The sequence below is a fragment of the Larus michahellis genome, chromosome 9 (assembly GCF_964199755.1).
Source record: "Larus michahellis chromosome 9, bLarMic1.1, whole genome shotgun sequence".
In the NCBI taxonomy this organism is placed as follows: Eukaryota; Metazoa; Chordata; class Aves; order Charadriiformes; family Laridae; genus Larus; species Larus michahellis.
In genome coordinates, this window is record NC_133904.1 from 113,055 (window position 1) to 125,216 (window position 12,162).

General features: G+C 47.2%; 1 protein-coding gene across 1 annotated transcript in view; it reads right to left on the bottom strand.

Annotated features, from left to right (window-relative positions):
* IQGAP1 (IQ motif containing GTPase activating protein 1) overlaps positions 1–3,824 on the bottom strand; it is a 68,502-nt gene extending 64,678 nt beyond the window's left edge. Inside the window, exons 1-2 of the mRNA XM_074600058.1 lie at positions 3,597–3,824; positions 1,837–1,936 (exon numbers count right to left, since the gene is read on the bottom strand). Of these exons, the coding sequence (XP_074456159.1) occupies positions 1,837–1,936; positions 3,597–3,654 (158 nt within the window). The 5' untranslated portion in view covers positions 3,655–3,824. The remainder of the gene's footprint in view (positions 1–1,836; positions 1,937–3,596) is intronic.
* Positions 3,825–12,162: the final 8,338 nt, after the last annotated feature.

Consider the following 12,162-nt stretch of genomic DNA (forward strand, 5'->3'; position numbering starts at 1 on the left):
GGGCCAGTACTTCACCACCCTCGCTGTAGAAAATTTCTTCCTTGTATGTAGTCTAAAACTACCTGAAGCAGGACTGCTGCTTGGAAGAACAACTGTCCAGTGAGGAGAATAAAATGAGTGACAAAAAGCAAAAGGAATAGATACACATCTAAGCCCTTGGCTTTCAAACACAGGTCACTGATAAAAGGAGAAGGAAAACCAACAGGTTAACACCTAAATGTCTGTATTGCAGGGGAAGACTTACACAGATTTATCCAAAATTCATCACCCAGCCAGTGGAAGAGAAAGGTTTCTGGCTCATAATTCGTATCATCTTTTGAAGGACAAAGGCAGACTGAAGTATTCAGTGAGCCATGACAAAACACACCGTTGACCATTTAGAATATGTTTTTACGCACACTCCGTACTTTGCTGCTGCTCCAGAAATTATTTTCTGGCATGTACATTGCCTACTTTGCCTAGATCTTTGTGGGAACAAGGAAAGTCTAAACTCAAAATCCATTTCCTGACTAACTGCAAAACGCTCACAATCCATTTCCTAATTACAAAATGCAAACTGAAACACTAGCCTTTCAAAAGTGCTGGGGGCAGGGGGAGTCACCAATACAAACACTACCTCACCTCTTTTTCTTTAATCTTGTTCTTGAAAACCTGTCTTTGGTCTCAATCCCAGCTTCAAAAAACATTTTAAATTAAAGTAAAAAATTCAATTTATACAAAGGCGTGAAAAGACCCAACTGTCACGAAGGGAAGCAACAGACAAATTGGTCTGTTTCATTCCTATTCTCCACATACAGCATATAGGATTGAATGTTTGCAAAAAGATTAAAAAAAAATACCAACAGTAAGACTCCATGCATTCATTTTTAATACAGGTTCTTTTACCTTTAACAGCAGATACATAGCGTGTAGTGTGTTCTGATCACACTTTCACCAATTGTCTGAATGAAGAAATACAGAATGCTTACGTGGAGATGACACAAAGGCTATACACGTGCTTTAGAACAGGAGTAAGATCAGAATTATTTCAACATATTAAAGATCAGGAAAAATCAAATTTGGCAGGATAAAGTGAAAGGTAACACACTCAGGAAAACACAATAGGGTGTATAAACACATGATGAGGAACAAATTTCAGCAGCACATCTTCAAGAAAAAGGGTGGCAACTCAGCAGAACTCTACTACATCATACCATTATGAAAATGTAGATACCATGCCATAATGTACAATAGTAGCGTATCTGTCAGGCTACACAAAATAATCCTTGTGCTCTTATAAGTATGCGTGTTAACACTCCTGATGGAAGACTTCTGGTCTGGCAGTGCGCTTCCAGAAAGACATGGAGCGAGTGGAGAGAACTCAGAACAATCCAGGGAAAAGTACTACAGATCTATTAAATGGGACCCACAGAAAAACACACACAAATTTGGTTTTCAGTCTAAGAGGAGATACATGAGAGGGAAATACACTGTTACAATTTAAATTTGTAAAAGGTTGCGGTGAAGCAGAAGAGAATAACTTGTTCTTCATGTCCATTGATAAGTAGTGAGGTAATATTGCACCAAGACATCTACAAGTTAGGTAACAGGGAGAACCCATCCTGTGCTAGGAATACTGCAGCACTAGAGCTACGGAGCCCTCGTCACAAGAAGTCTTTAAGAATGTGTTAGATAAGCACATCAGGGGTCAGTTGTTTTGGTTTTTTGTTTGTTTGTTTTAAAATAAATTTATATAACCACTAAGAAACACAGGTAAGCTGCATGCAAATTATTCCCTTTACCAAATATCACAAGTTCTTTTAAAGCACCAGCAGTTTCAAAACCACATGTTCTTACCTCTTTGCTTCCTCCAGATGACAAAGGTACTCATAGGCTACATTCTGGCGTCGTCTTTCATCCATTTCTTCTGCTGTTAATCTCTCATTATCCAAGACAGCTGCAAATAGCCAAACACATTCTCAGATTGTTGAAGATTAAATGTAAATGAACAGGCACACCAAAAAATCAGATCCAACCTTTCCCACAGGTTTTATTTGAAGAAAAGAAAGGACCAAATATATCTGTTCTTTACAAGCAACAGAGGAGACCCTGTTTCCTCATCCTTCCTTGTCACGTAAACTTGCCATCTTCCCTCTTTCTGATTTCTCAATTTGACTGTGATCCAACCTTTTTCATCTTCCCATTTCTTAGAAACAGTCCTTCATTTTCTTATTTTGTTCTAGCTTTGCCTTTCTGGTCCTCAGAAGCACATCAGTGACCACAAGTCACATTTGGGGTTGGAACCAGATGATCTTTAAGGTCCCTTACAACCTGAACCATTCTATGATTCTATGTCCCTCCATCTATCCTCTGATTTTGGTAGTCAAAGATTAAGGAAGGACAACAATATACATGCACATTATATAATCCCTTCTGTATCTTTATAGTCCATCTCTAAAAAAGATGGAAATGCTACTCACAGCCTTTATCTGAAAGGAAATCGTTCAGATCCACAACCTGTGTGTCATCTTCAGATTAAGTTGAGGACCTACACAGGGTATGTGCTTAAATCTTCCAGATTCTGTGTGTTTAAAGCCTCGGTGATAAAGCCCGCTCTTTCCACTCTTGCAGCTAAATACCTCATTCACCCTCTCGGGTCAAAAAAAAAAAAAAAAAAAAAAAAACCAACCAACCAGAAAACCCCACAATTTTTTAGGTTTTATGGACCAATCTGACAAATAGGAAATGTGTCATACCATTATTAATCGACAGTTACCTTAACTTACACCTAAAATGCCTTCAACAAATACATGCAAGGGACGAGATATCAACTGCAGCACTTGGGATCAAACCGCACGGGGTCTCTTCGACAGCGGTCCAATACCGCAAAAGCATCTTTCCGATTACTCCAATTCCACCCAAAGTTACAAGAGCCAAAAACTGTCCCCAACCACAGGGTAACGCCCACCGGTAAGGGAAATCCCCCTGCTCTCCCCTCCCGACTCCCCCGCTCAATGCTTCCTTCTCCCGGCCGAGCACGGAGCGCTCCCGCCGCGCTCCACCTGCCGCCCGCCCCGCCTTGGCTCCTGCTCGACGGCACAGGCGCGCCCGTCTCCCGGACACCCGAACCGCGGCCTCCCCCGACGCCGTTTCGCCCGGTAAGTCAGGTGTCGCTGCCGAAACAGGCGGGGGGAAGGCAGCGGGGACGGCCTCGGCCCCGCGCCCCCTCCCCGCGGCGGACATCTTGGGCGTGACGCGGAGCCCGCCGGCGGGAGAGCCGACGGGAGAGCCGACGGACGCCCCCGCGCTGCCCCCCCACCGCGTTCTCCCGCGCTCTTCCCGAGAGCCCGGGGAGGGACGATGAGCTCGGACGAGCTCCCGCGCCCCACGGCGCACCCCCCGCGGGAGGAGCAGCGGGCCGCGCCCCGGGGTTGCCGGGGCCCAGCGCGCCCGCAGGCCGGCCCCACAGCCAAGGCCCCGTGGCCGCCCCTGCGGCGCCCCAGCCTCCGCTCCCAGCACCGTTCCCGGAGGGAACAGACGGCGCGGGCCGGGCGGGGCGTCGCCAGGCAGGTCGTCGCTCGGCGGCCGCGCGGATCCCCGTGCGCCCCAGTACTCACAGCCATAGTGGGGCCGGGACATGGCCAGCCCGTCCACCTCCTCCGCCGCCGCCGCCATGGCGCTGCGCTGGGCCGGGTCCGGCCGGGAGCTGGGCGCGGGCGCGGCTGTTCCTCTTCCTGCCGCACCGGGTGTGGCGGGGGAGGAGCCGCCGCTCCGCGCTCGCTCCCTCTCCCCGCCCTGGCCGCACCCTGGCCGCCTCCGTCACCTTCGCCCGCTGCTGGAGCGGGGCGATCGCTTGCGTCACCCGGCCCTGCCCGCCGCCTTTCGCCCGGGCCCGACCGCCCTGCCCCGCGCAGGTCGCTGTGTCCCGCCCGAGGCCCCCTCAGAGAGCCCCCGCCCTGGCCCTGGCCTTTCCTGTCACCCATCCCTGTTCTGGTCTACGCTCTGCCAGCCCAGTTGCGTGGGACGCAGCCCACGTCAGCCCAGCCATGACCCTACGTCTCCCCCCAGCCCTTACAGCCCCCCCGGGCCGGGCCGCAGCGTACGGCGCAGCCAGGTCAGCTCGGCCCGGGCAGCCCGGCCTCTCCTCATTCCCTGCTGGGCCAGCCCAGCCGGACCCCTCTCCTCCGGCCAGGCTTCCTGCTGCCTCAGCCATCAGCTCTCCTGGGCAGCAACACCCGGCCGCGCTGGCCGCAGTTGTGCCCGTCCATCTAAACAACTCTGCTGACCACACCATGGGAACTCATCTGAAGTGTCAGCCACCGTTCGAAGCAGGGCGGCCCGCAACAACAGCGACCATCAACAGCACTGACAGAGGAGGTAATCATGCCCTGGACGTTCCCTTCCCCTCAGTGCTCATCTGTTACTATTGCTTTGCCCAGTTCAAGAGTCAAAACACTGAAGATGCCGCCGTCTGTCCATTTTAATTAGTCCCTTGAATTTCGCTGACAGGGCATAAGGTTACTACTTAAGCAGAAATTAAGTAATTTGGTAGACCAATATCCTCTATTAGGAAAAGCATCACCAGCAGGTAAGGGAGGGGATCCTTCCCCTCTCCCCAGTGCTGGTGAAACCACATCTCAAGTACTGGGTCCAGTTGCAGCTTCCCCAGTACAAGGAAGACATGGACACAATGGAACAAGTTCAGTGAAGCACTGAGAAACTCATCAAGCGCTTGGAGCATCTGAGGTAGGAGGAAAGGCTGAGAGAGGACAGGACAAGAAGCAATGGGCAATGGACTGAAATTCACGAACATCTACTTAAACATAAGAAGAAACATTTTTGCTCTGAGGGTGGTCAAAGACTGGAACAGGTCCCCCAGAGAAGTTGCAGAGTCTCCATCCTTGGAGGTGCTTCAAACCTAACTAGACAGAGTCCTGGACAACCCACTCTAGTTCACCCTGCGTTGAGGAAGTGAAGCTGGACTAGAGACTTCGAGAGGTCCCTTCCAACCTCAGTGATTTTGCAAGTCCTTGAAAAAGTATATTTACATAAATTTTTAAAGGCTCTGTGTGAAAGGCAGACTAAGTGAAAGTGGGTTTTCTTGATTATAAGGGTTGCATGTCACAGTTCAACCATACAGAAATATATAATATACAGAAATATAGGTGAATGCCAGACATAAGTTACAAAAGGTTTTATGACAAACAGTTATAGTTCTAATTATTAACATTTATTTGCATTACTTCACATGTGGCCACTTTGCAGTTATACAATGAGAAAGTACTTAAAATAATGTTTATGTGTAGATTGTAGAGTGCAGAACTGGTTTTGTTCCCTCTAAAAATCCCGTAATATTTTTTGCACAGTCCCATGATCCTCCCTCAAAAAAATCTCATAAACTTACTCTTTTGTATAAGGCCCATTCTGATAAGAAAAATAACACTCTTGTCACACACCATCAAAGAATCTGGCTGAACCTCTCCAAGGTTGTATTTCAGTGGTTCCTGTAATAGCTCCCTGATTTAAGATTTCTGGTCTTTGTTACTGTCTCTGCTAGCTGTTGTTTGTTAGGGTAATGTATCTATGTGTTTAATTTATTGCCTCTCCTGTTTCTTGTCTTGTCTTTTTTTTTTTTTAAGGTGTTGAACAGGCACTAGTCAGATAGCCTTACAAATAGCATTACAGAGGTATCTATTTTTCCTCTAGTTTCAAAATTTGAGCGATCAATTCTGTAAAAAAGAATTATTTAGGTACTTGGCCTTAATGCCGCATCACTTGGCTTCCTAGGGGAAGCAAGAGCTCCAAACCCCAGTCCTTTATTTAAACTATTGTTATCTGTTCTTTTGCAGGTATTTATTGGCCACTTTATGAGAAAGATTCTTTCTGTGAATGGTGCTGAAAAAAACACGTTTAGAACACCTGAAGACTGAAGCTGTGATTCTATAGTCACTTAAAGATAACCTAGCCGCAGGCTACCTCTGAAACACAAGGGATCTCTAACCTCTTCAAATCCTCCTCCAAACAGCGCAGTACATAGGGTTACCACAGCTGCCTTTCCAAAGTATTACAGCCTTGCAGTCCAAAAGAGTTGGGAAATAACAGCATATAGAGACAACCTTCCACTGAATCGTTGCTCACCTGTATCCTCATTTCTGGCAAAACGAAGCCCAAAGATGGAGTAGGATCTGCTCTAGGTTCCATTTAACACTAAGAATTCCAAGCCATCACTTACTCGCTCTATAGCACACATGAAACTCTCAGACAGCTGGAATAACATACGTCTATTGCCACTCTGTATCGTAGCATCCTTCATTCCGATCATCCATCTCATCCTTATTAATCATTATTTTCTTAATACTATTTTTTTGTACTTCAGTCGGGTACAGCAAACCACGACCTTTCCGTTTAGACCCCATTTATCCTGGATAAGTTTAACTCTTATCCCCTATGTCTGTAATAAGGTTTAGGTCCCTATTCATTTTTGCTGTCTTCTCTAATTACCTGGTTTAGCTACATGTTCTGTGCCTACAGGGTCAGGATGCCTTGTAGGAATCCAGATGGAGCTGTCTCAATTGAGTAAGTAGGTAGATTTTACATAGATATATTTAAAAATATGTCTATGTGTGTCTATATGTATATATGTAAGAGAGTCCTATCCCTCATTTACTTGATTACGCTCTTTTGTATATAGTTGCATGTTAGGCTATGGATTGCCAAGAGCAAAAGTTGCCTTTTGTCTGCCAGCATCAGATCAAAATCATAGTGGTCAAATGAGACAAGCTACTGGTCCGGTCTGAAAAGCAGCACACACACAGACATGCACACAAACACGCGCCCAGCCCCCTCCCAGTGCTTGTTCATACTGCGCTCGGTGCCAGCCCAATCACTCCCACAGCCCTCATCCGCCCACGTTTGCAGCAGGGAACTCTGCACGAAGCTCTGGAGAAGCTGCAGGGAGGCAGCTGCACACTTGGGGCAAGAGAACGTATCCCACATACTTCTACTGCACCAGACAAGCCAGGCAGGAAACGGGGAAGTCTGTCTTTCAAAATGGCTCTCCTCACTCCCCTTCGCTTCCAGGCTCTGCCTTTGCATCCTGACCTTGCTTCACGTGGCCCGGCAGCTGCTGGGATACAGCCCTGCACACACGCTGTCTGCAGGGCTCCCCACGGCAGACCAAGACAAAGGGACAGAAAAGCCTGGAGCCCAAATCCTGCCCAGTTCTGCTGATAGTCACAACATGATGCAACAGGCTGCTGGAACAGCAGAGGGGCCCTTTCTTTGGAGGTGAGTTATCAGTCTCCCCACTCTGAACGCCCCTGACAAAACCCGCTCCTTCCCCCCTCACGACAGTGCAACATGGGCAAGGTCTGTACTGGCAAAAAGGCATCTTGAACTGGAAAACCGCCCTTGTCCCCACGCACCGGGTACAGTTTCTCTTGAAGGACCTGTAAGGTCCAAGGAAGGCCCACAGCTACCTGGAAAAACAGAACAAAACAAAACAAAATTGGGTAATTCAAAATTCGTTTTGTCTGTGGTACATACTCCCTGTCTTTTTATCTGCTTTGTAATGCTGTTTTGTATCCTCCCTATTTGTTCTTATGTAGGCTACCTAAAAAGACACTTGTGTAACCCATAACGTAATCATAGAATCATTTAGGTTGGAAAAGACCCTTGGGATCATCGAGTCTAACCATCAACCCCACTCTACAAAGTTCTCCCCTACCCCATATCCCCTAACACCACATCTAAATGACTCTTAAACACATTCAGGGATGGTGACTCCACCACCTCCCTGGGCAGCCTATTCCAGTGTCTGACCACTCTTTGTGAAGAATTTTTTCCTAATGTCCAGCCTAAACCTACCCTGCTGCAGCTTGAAGCCATTCCCTCTTGTTCTATCGCTAATTATCTGTGAGGAGAGACCAGCACCAACCTCTCTACAATGGCCTTTCAAGTTGTTGTAGAGAGTGATGAGGTCTCTCCTCAGCCTCCTCTTCCTCAAACTAAACAGTCCCAGCTCCTTCAATCGCTCCTCATAAGATTTATTCTCCAGGCCCTTCACCAGCTTCGTTGCCCTCCTCTGCACTCGCTCCAGCACCTCGAGATCTCTCTCGTATTGAGGTGCCCAAAACAGGACACAATACTCAAGGCACATGGCCTCACCAGTGCTGAGTACAGGGGGACAATCACCTCCCTACTTCTGCTGGTCACACTATTTCTAATACAAGCCAGGATGCCATTGGCTTTCTTGGCCACCTGGGCACACTGCTGGCTCATATTCAGCCGCTTGTCAATTAGAACCCCCAGGTCCTTTTCTGCCAGGCAGCTCTCCAGCCACACTTCCCCAAGCCTGTAGCGTCCATGGGGTTGTTGTGGCTCAAGTGCAGGACCCAGCGCTTGGCCTTGTTGAAGCTCATTCCATTAGCATTGGTCCATCGGTCCAATCTATCCAAGTCTCTCTGTAGAGCCTCCCTATCCTCATGTAGATCAACACTCCCGCTTAACTTGGTGTCATCTGCAAACTTACTGATGATACACTCTATGTCCTTATCAAGATCATCAATACAGACGTTAAACAGAAACGGTCCCAACACCGAGCCCTGAGGAACACCACTTGTGACCGGCCACCAGCTGGATTTAACTCCATTGACCACCACTCTTTGGGACCGCCCATCCAGCCAGTGCTTGATCCAGCAGATCGTATGCTCATCCAGGCCATGAGCAGCCAGTTTTTCCTTGAGAATTCTATGGGGGACAGTGTCAAATGCTTTTCGAAAGTCTAGGTAGATAATATCCACAGCCTTTCCCTCATCTAATAATCGGGTCATGTTGTCATAGAAGGAGATCAGGTTCATCAGGCAGGACCTGCGTTTCATAAACCGATGCTGACTAGGCCTGATCCCCTGCTTGTCCATTATATGACTTGTAATGGCACTCAAGATGATCTGCTCCATGACCTTCCCTGGTACTGAGGTCAGACTGACAGGTCTACAGTTTCCTGGATCCTCCTTTCTGCCTTTCTTGTGGATGGGTGCTACATTTTCTACCCTCCAGTCCATTGGGACCTCCCCAGTTAGCCATGACTTCAGGTAGATAATGGAAAGTGGCTTGGCGAGCACGTCTGCCAACTCTTTCAGCACTCTTGGATGTAACCCATCCGGTCCCATAGACTTGTGCGCATCCAAGCGGCGTAGCAGGTCACTGATCACTTCCTCTTTAATTGTGATGACCTCGTCCAGCTTCCCCTCCCTGTCTCCCAGCTCACAAGGCTGGGTGCCCAGGGAACAGCTTGTTCCACTGCTAAAGACTGAGGCAAAGTAGGCATTGAGCACCTCAGCCTTTTCCTCAGCCTTTGTGACGATATTTCCCTCTGCATCCAGTAAGGGAGGGAGATTTTCCCTAATCCTCCTTTTGTTGTTAATGAATTTATAGAAACATTTTTTGTTATCCTTAACAGCTGTAGCTAGGTTGGGCTCCAGCTGTGCTTCGGCTCTCCTAATTTTCTCCCTGCATAGCTTCGCTACATCTTTATAGTCTTCATGAGAGCCCTGCCCCCTCTTCCAGAGGTCAGAGACTCTCCTTTTGTTCTAGAGGTCCAGCCAAAGGTCCCTATTTAGCCAGGCCGGTCTCCTTCCCCACCTACTTGTTTTTCAGCATACGGGGACAGCCTCCTCCTGTGCCTTTAAGACTTCTCTCTTGAAGTATGTCCAGCCTTCCTGGGCTCCTGTATCCTTCAGGGCAGCCTCACAAGGGACTTTGTCCAGCAGTCTCCTGAACAGGTCAAAGTTTGCCCTCCAGAAGTCTAATGTGGCACTTTTACTAACCCCTCTCCTTGTTTCTCCAAGAACCAGAAATTCGATCATCTCATGATCACTGTGCCCTAGACGGCCACCAACCTTTACTTCCCCAGGTTCTTCCCTGTTCACAAGAAGCAGATCCAGGAGGGCACCTTCCCTGGTCGGCTCACTTACCAGCTGTGTGAGGAAGTTATCTTCCACACACTCCAGGAACCTCCTGGATTGTTCCCTCTCAGCTGTGTTGTATTCCCAGCAGATAGCCGGGAGGTTAAAGCCCCCCACAAGAACAACAGCAAGTGACTGTGAGATTTCCTCCAGCTGCTTATAGAAAGCTTCATCCACCTCACTGCTTTGGTTGGGAGGTCTATAGCAGACTCCCACAGCGATATCAGCTTTATTGGCCCTTAACCTAATCCAAGCACTCAACCCCATCATCGCTATACTTGATTTCCGAGCTCTCATAGCATTCTCTAATATACAGGGCCACTCCTCCACCTCTCCTTTCCTGTCTGTCCCTCCTGAAGATCTTGTAGCCATCGACTGTGGCCCTCCAGTCGTGTGGGGCATCCCACCACATTTCTGTGATAGCCACTCTGTCATGGTTTCCCTGGTGCATCATGGCTTCAAGCTCCCCGTTTGTTGCTCATACTGTGTGCGTTGGTATAGATGCACTTCCGATGAGCTAACGATTCCAACACCTTCTGTGAGTGTGGGCCCCATTTCCTACCAGACCCCTCTTGGGTGCTTCCATGATTTCTGAACATCTATCCCTTCTCTCAAATGAAATGGCAGAGCGAGAGTCCTCACTAGCCCACCATCCTTCAAGGCCTGGCATGCTTCCCTTGGGTTTAGTCCTGACAGGCCCAGTTATCTCCCCTTCCCCCCTCATATCTAGTTTTAATGCTAATTTAAGGCCTGAGCAGGCCACAATATTTAGCTGTAAGCAACTGAGTGGGGATGAGCCGATTTACAGATTGTAAAGCAAAGACACAATAAGACATCTAGTCTGCCCAATTCTGCAACACTGGCCACATCCCAAACACTGCATCAAACCCATAACTTTCACCATCAAAGGACTCCTCCAATGAGGAAAAAGCCACCATCTCTCTCTTTAAATTGCTTTGATGGTTAATTATCATCTCATCCCTAGTATGATTCGCTTCCAACAATTCACTACCTTCCACAAAAATTAGCTCCCCCCCAGCCCCTGCCTTTGATGAAGGCAATTTCCTTCTGTTTGAATAAATTTTACACCCCGTTTATTCCTGCCCTGTTCTCAAAGACGACTCTTGGGATTTTCCACTTTTTTTTGGAGGAACGCTGCTGTAAGCTTAGTTTCTGACTGCAGAAAACAACTATGTTTAGATTCAAGATTTACCTAACAGATTAAATATGTAGTATGTATTTATGTTAATAAAAGCATTAAACTAATAGTACTGTTCAAAGATACCACTAGATCACGCATTTAGTCTTTACAGACTAAACATTTTTTGGCCAATTATTGAGCCATCCCTACATATTTAACTACCTATACGCTATCTATAGCATGCTGCTTAGCTCTACAATCTACTGAAAATGGTATTTAAATTCATTTACCAAAGCCCACCTGTTAGCGCAGAACTTCTGGTCATCAGCGTGAGGTTGAACCGCAACCTTTTACAACAAGGGAAGGGCTGACGCTAACTTGTGCACCGCAAGGCTGAAGCCAGCAGCGCTAAACCTTAAATACAGCTTCCTAAAGGCAGGAATGGCACATCGCTTTCCTGGCCCAGTTGTGTGCCGTGGTATCTACGTCAATGACGAACAACAAATGCCGAACCAAACTCCTCGGCCTTTATTCAGACAACAGAAGTTTTGTCAACATAAAGAGGACAGGTGTCCTGTACTGGTACATGATAGAACGGTACTGTTGGGGCTCCCAAGTCACACAGGAAGAGATCTATAGAACGAAAGGCACACACGTCAGAGAGAGCATATTAAAAGAGAAAATTATTTAGAAAATGGGACAACGTACTAGGAATTTACTCATCCCTGTAAGAATGTAACAGAAGTTCTTCCGACGTTTCAGGCCTCATTGTGACAAGCTGATCATGAACCAAACACGCATTTTAAATGGACATCTGTTATATGATACTTAATGCTCATTTCTTCTAAAGGAAGAGTAAAAACGCATGTAAAGAAAAATACTGCCAAAAACAGGAAGAAGAAAATGAAAAGGAAATTGCTAAAACCCCGTTTATTAGATAAATCCACAATTTTGAAAGTGGGCAGTTTTGGTTTAAAAGCTGTCTGGGTTAGGAAAGAAAGTAAAGGAAAGCAATGTACAAGAAGTGAAGAAAGGTAAAAGTGGCATTGATAAAACACTGGCAAACAACATGAGGAG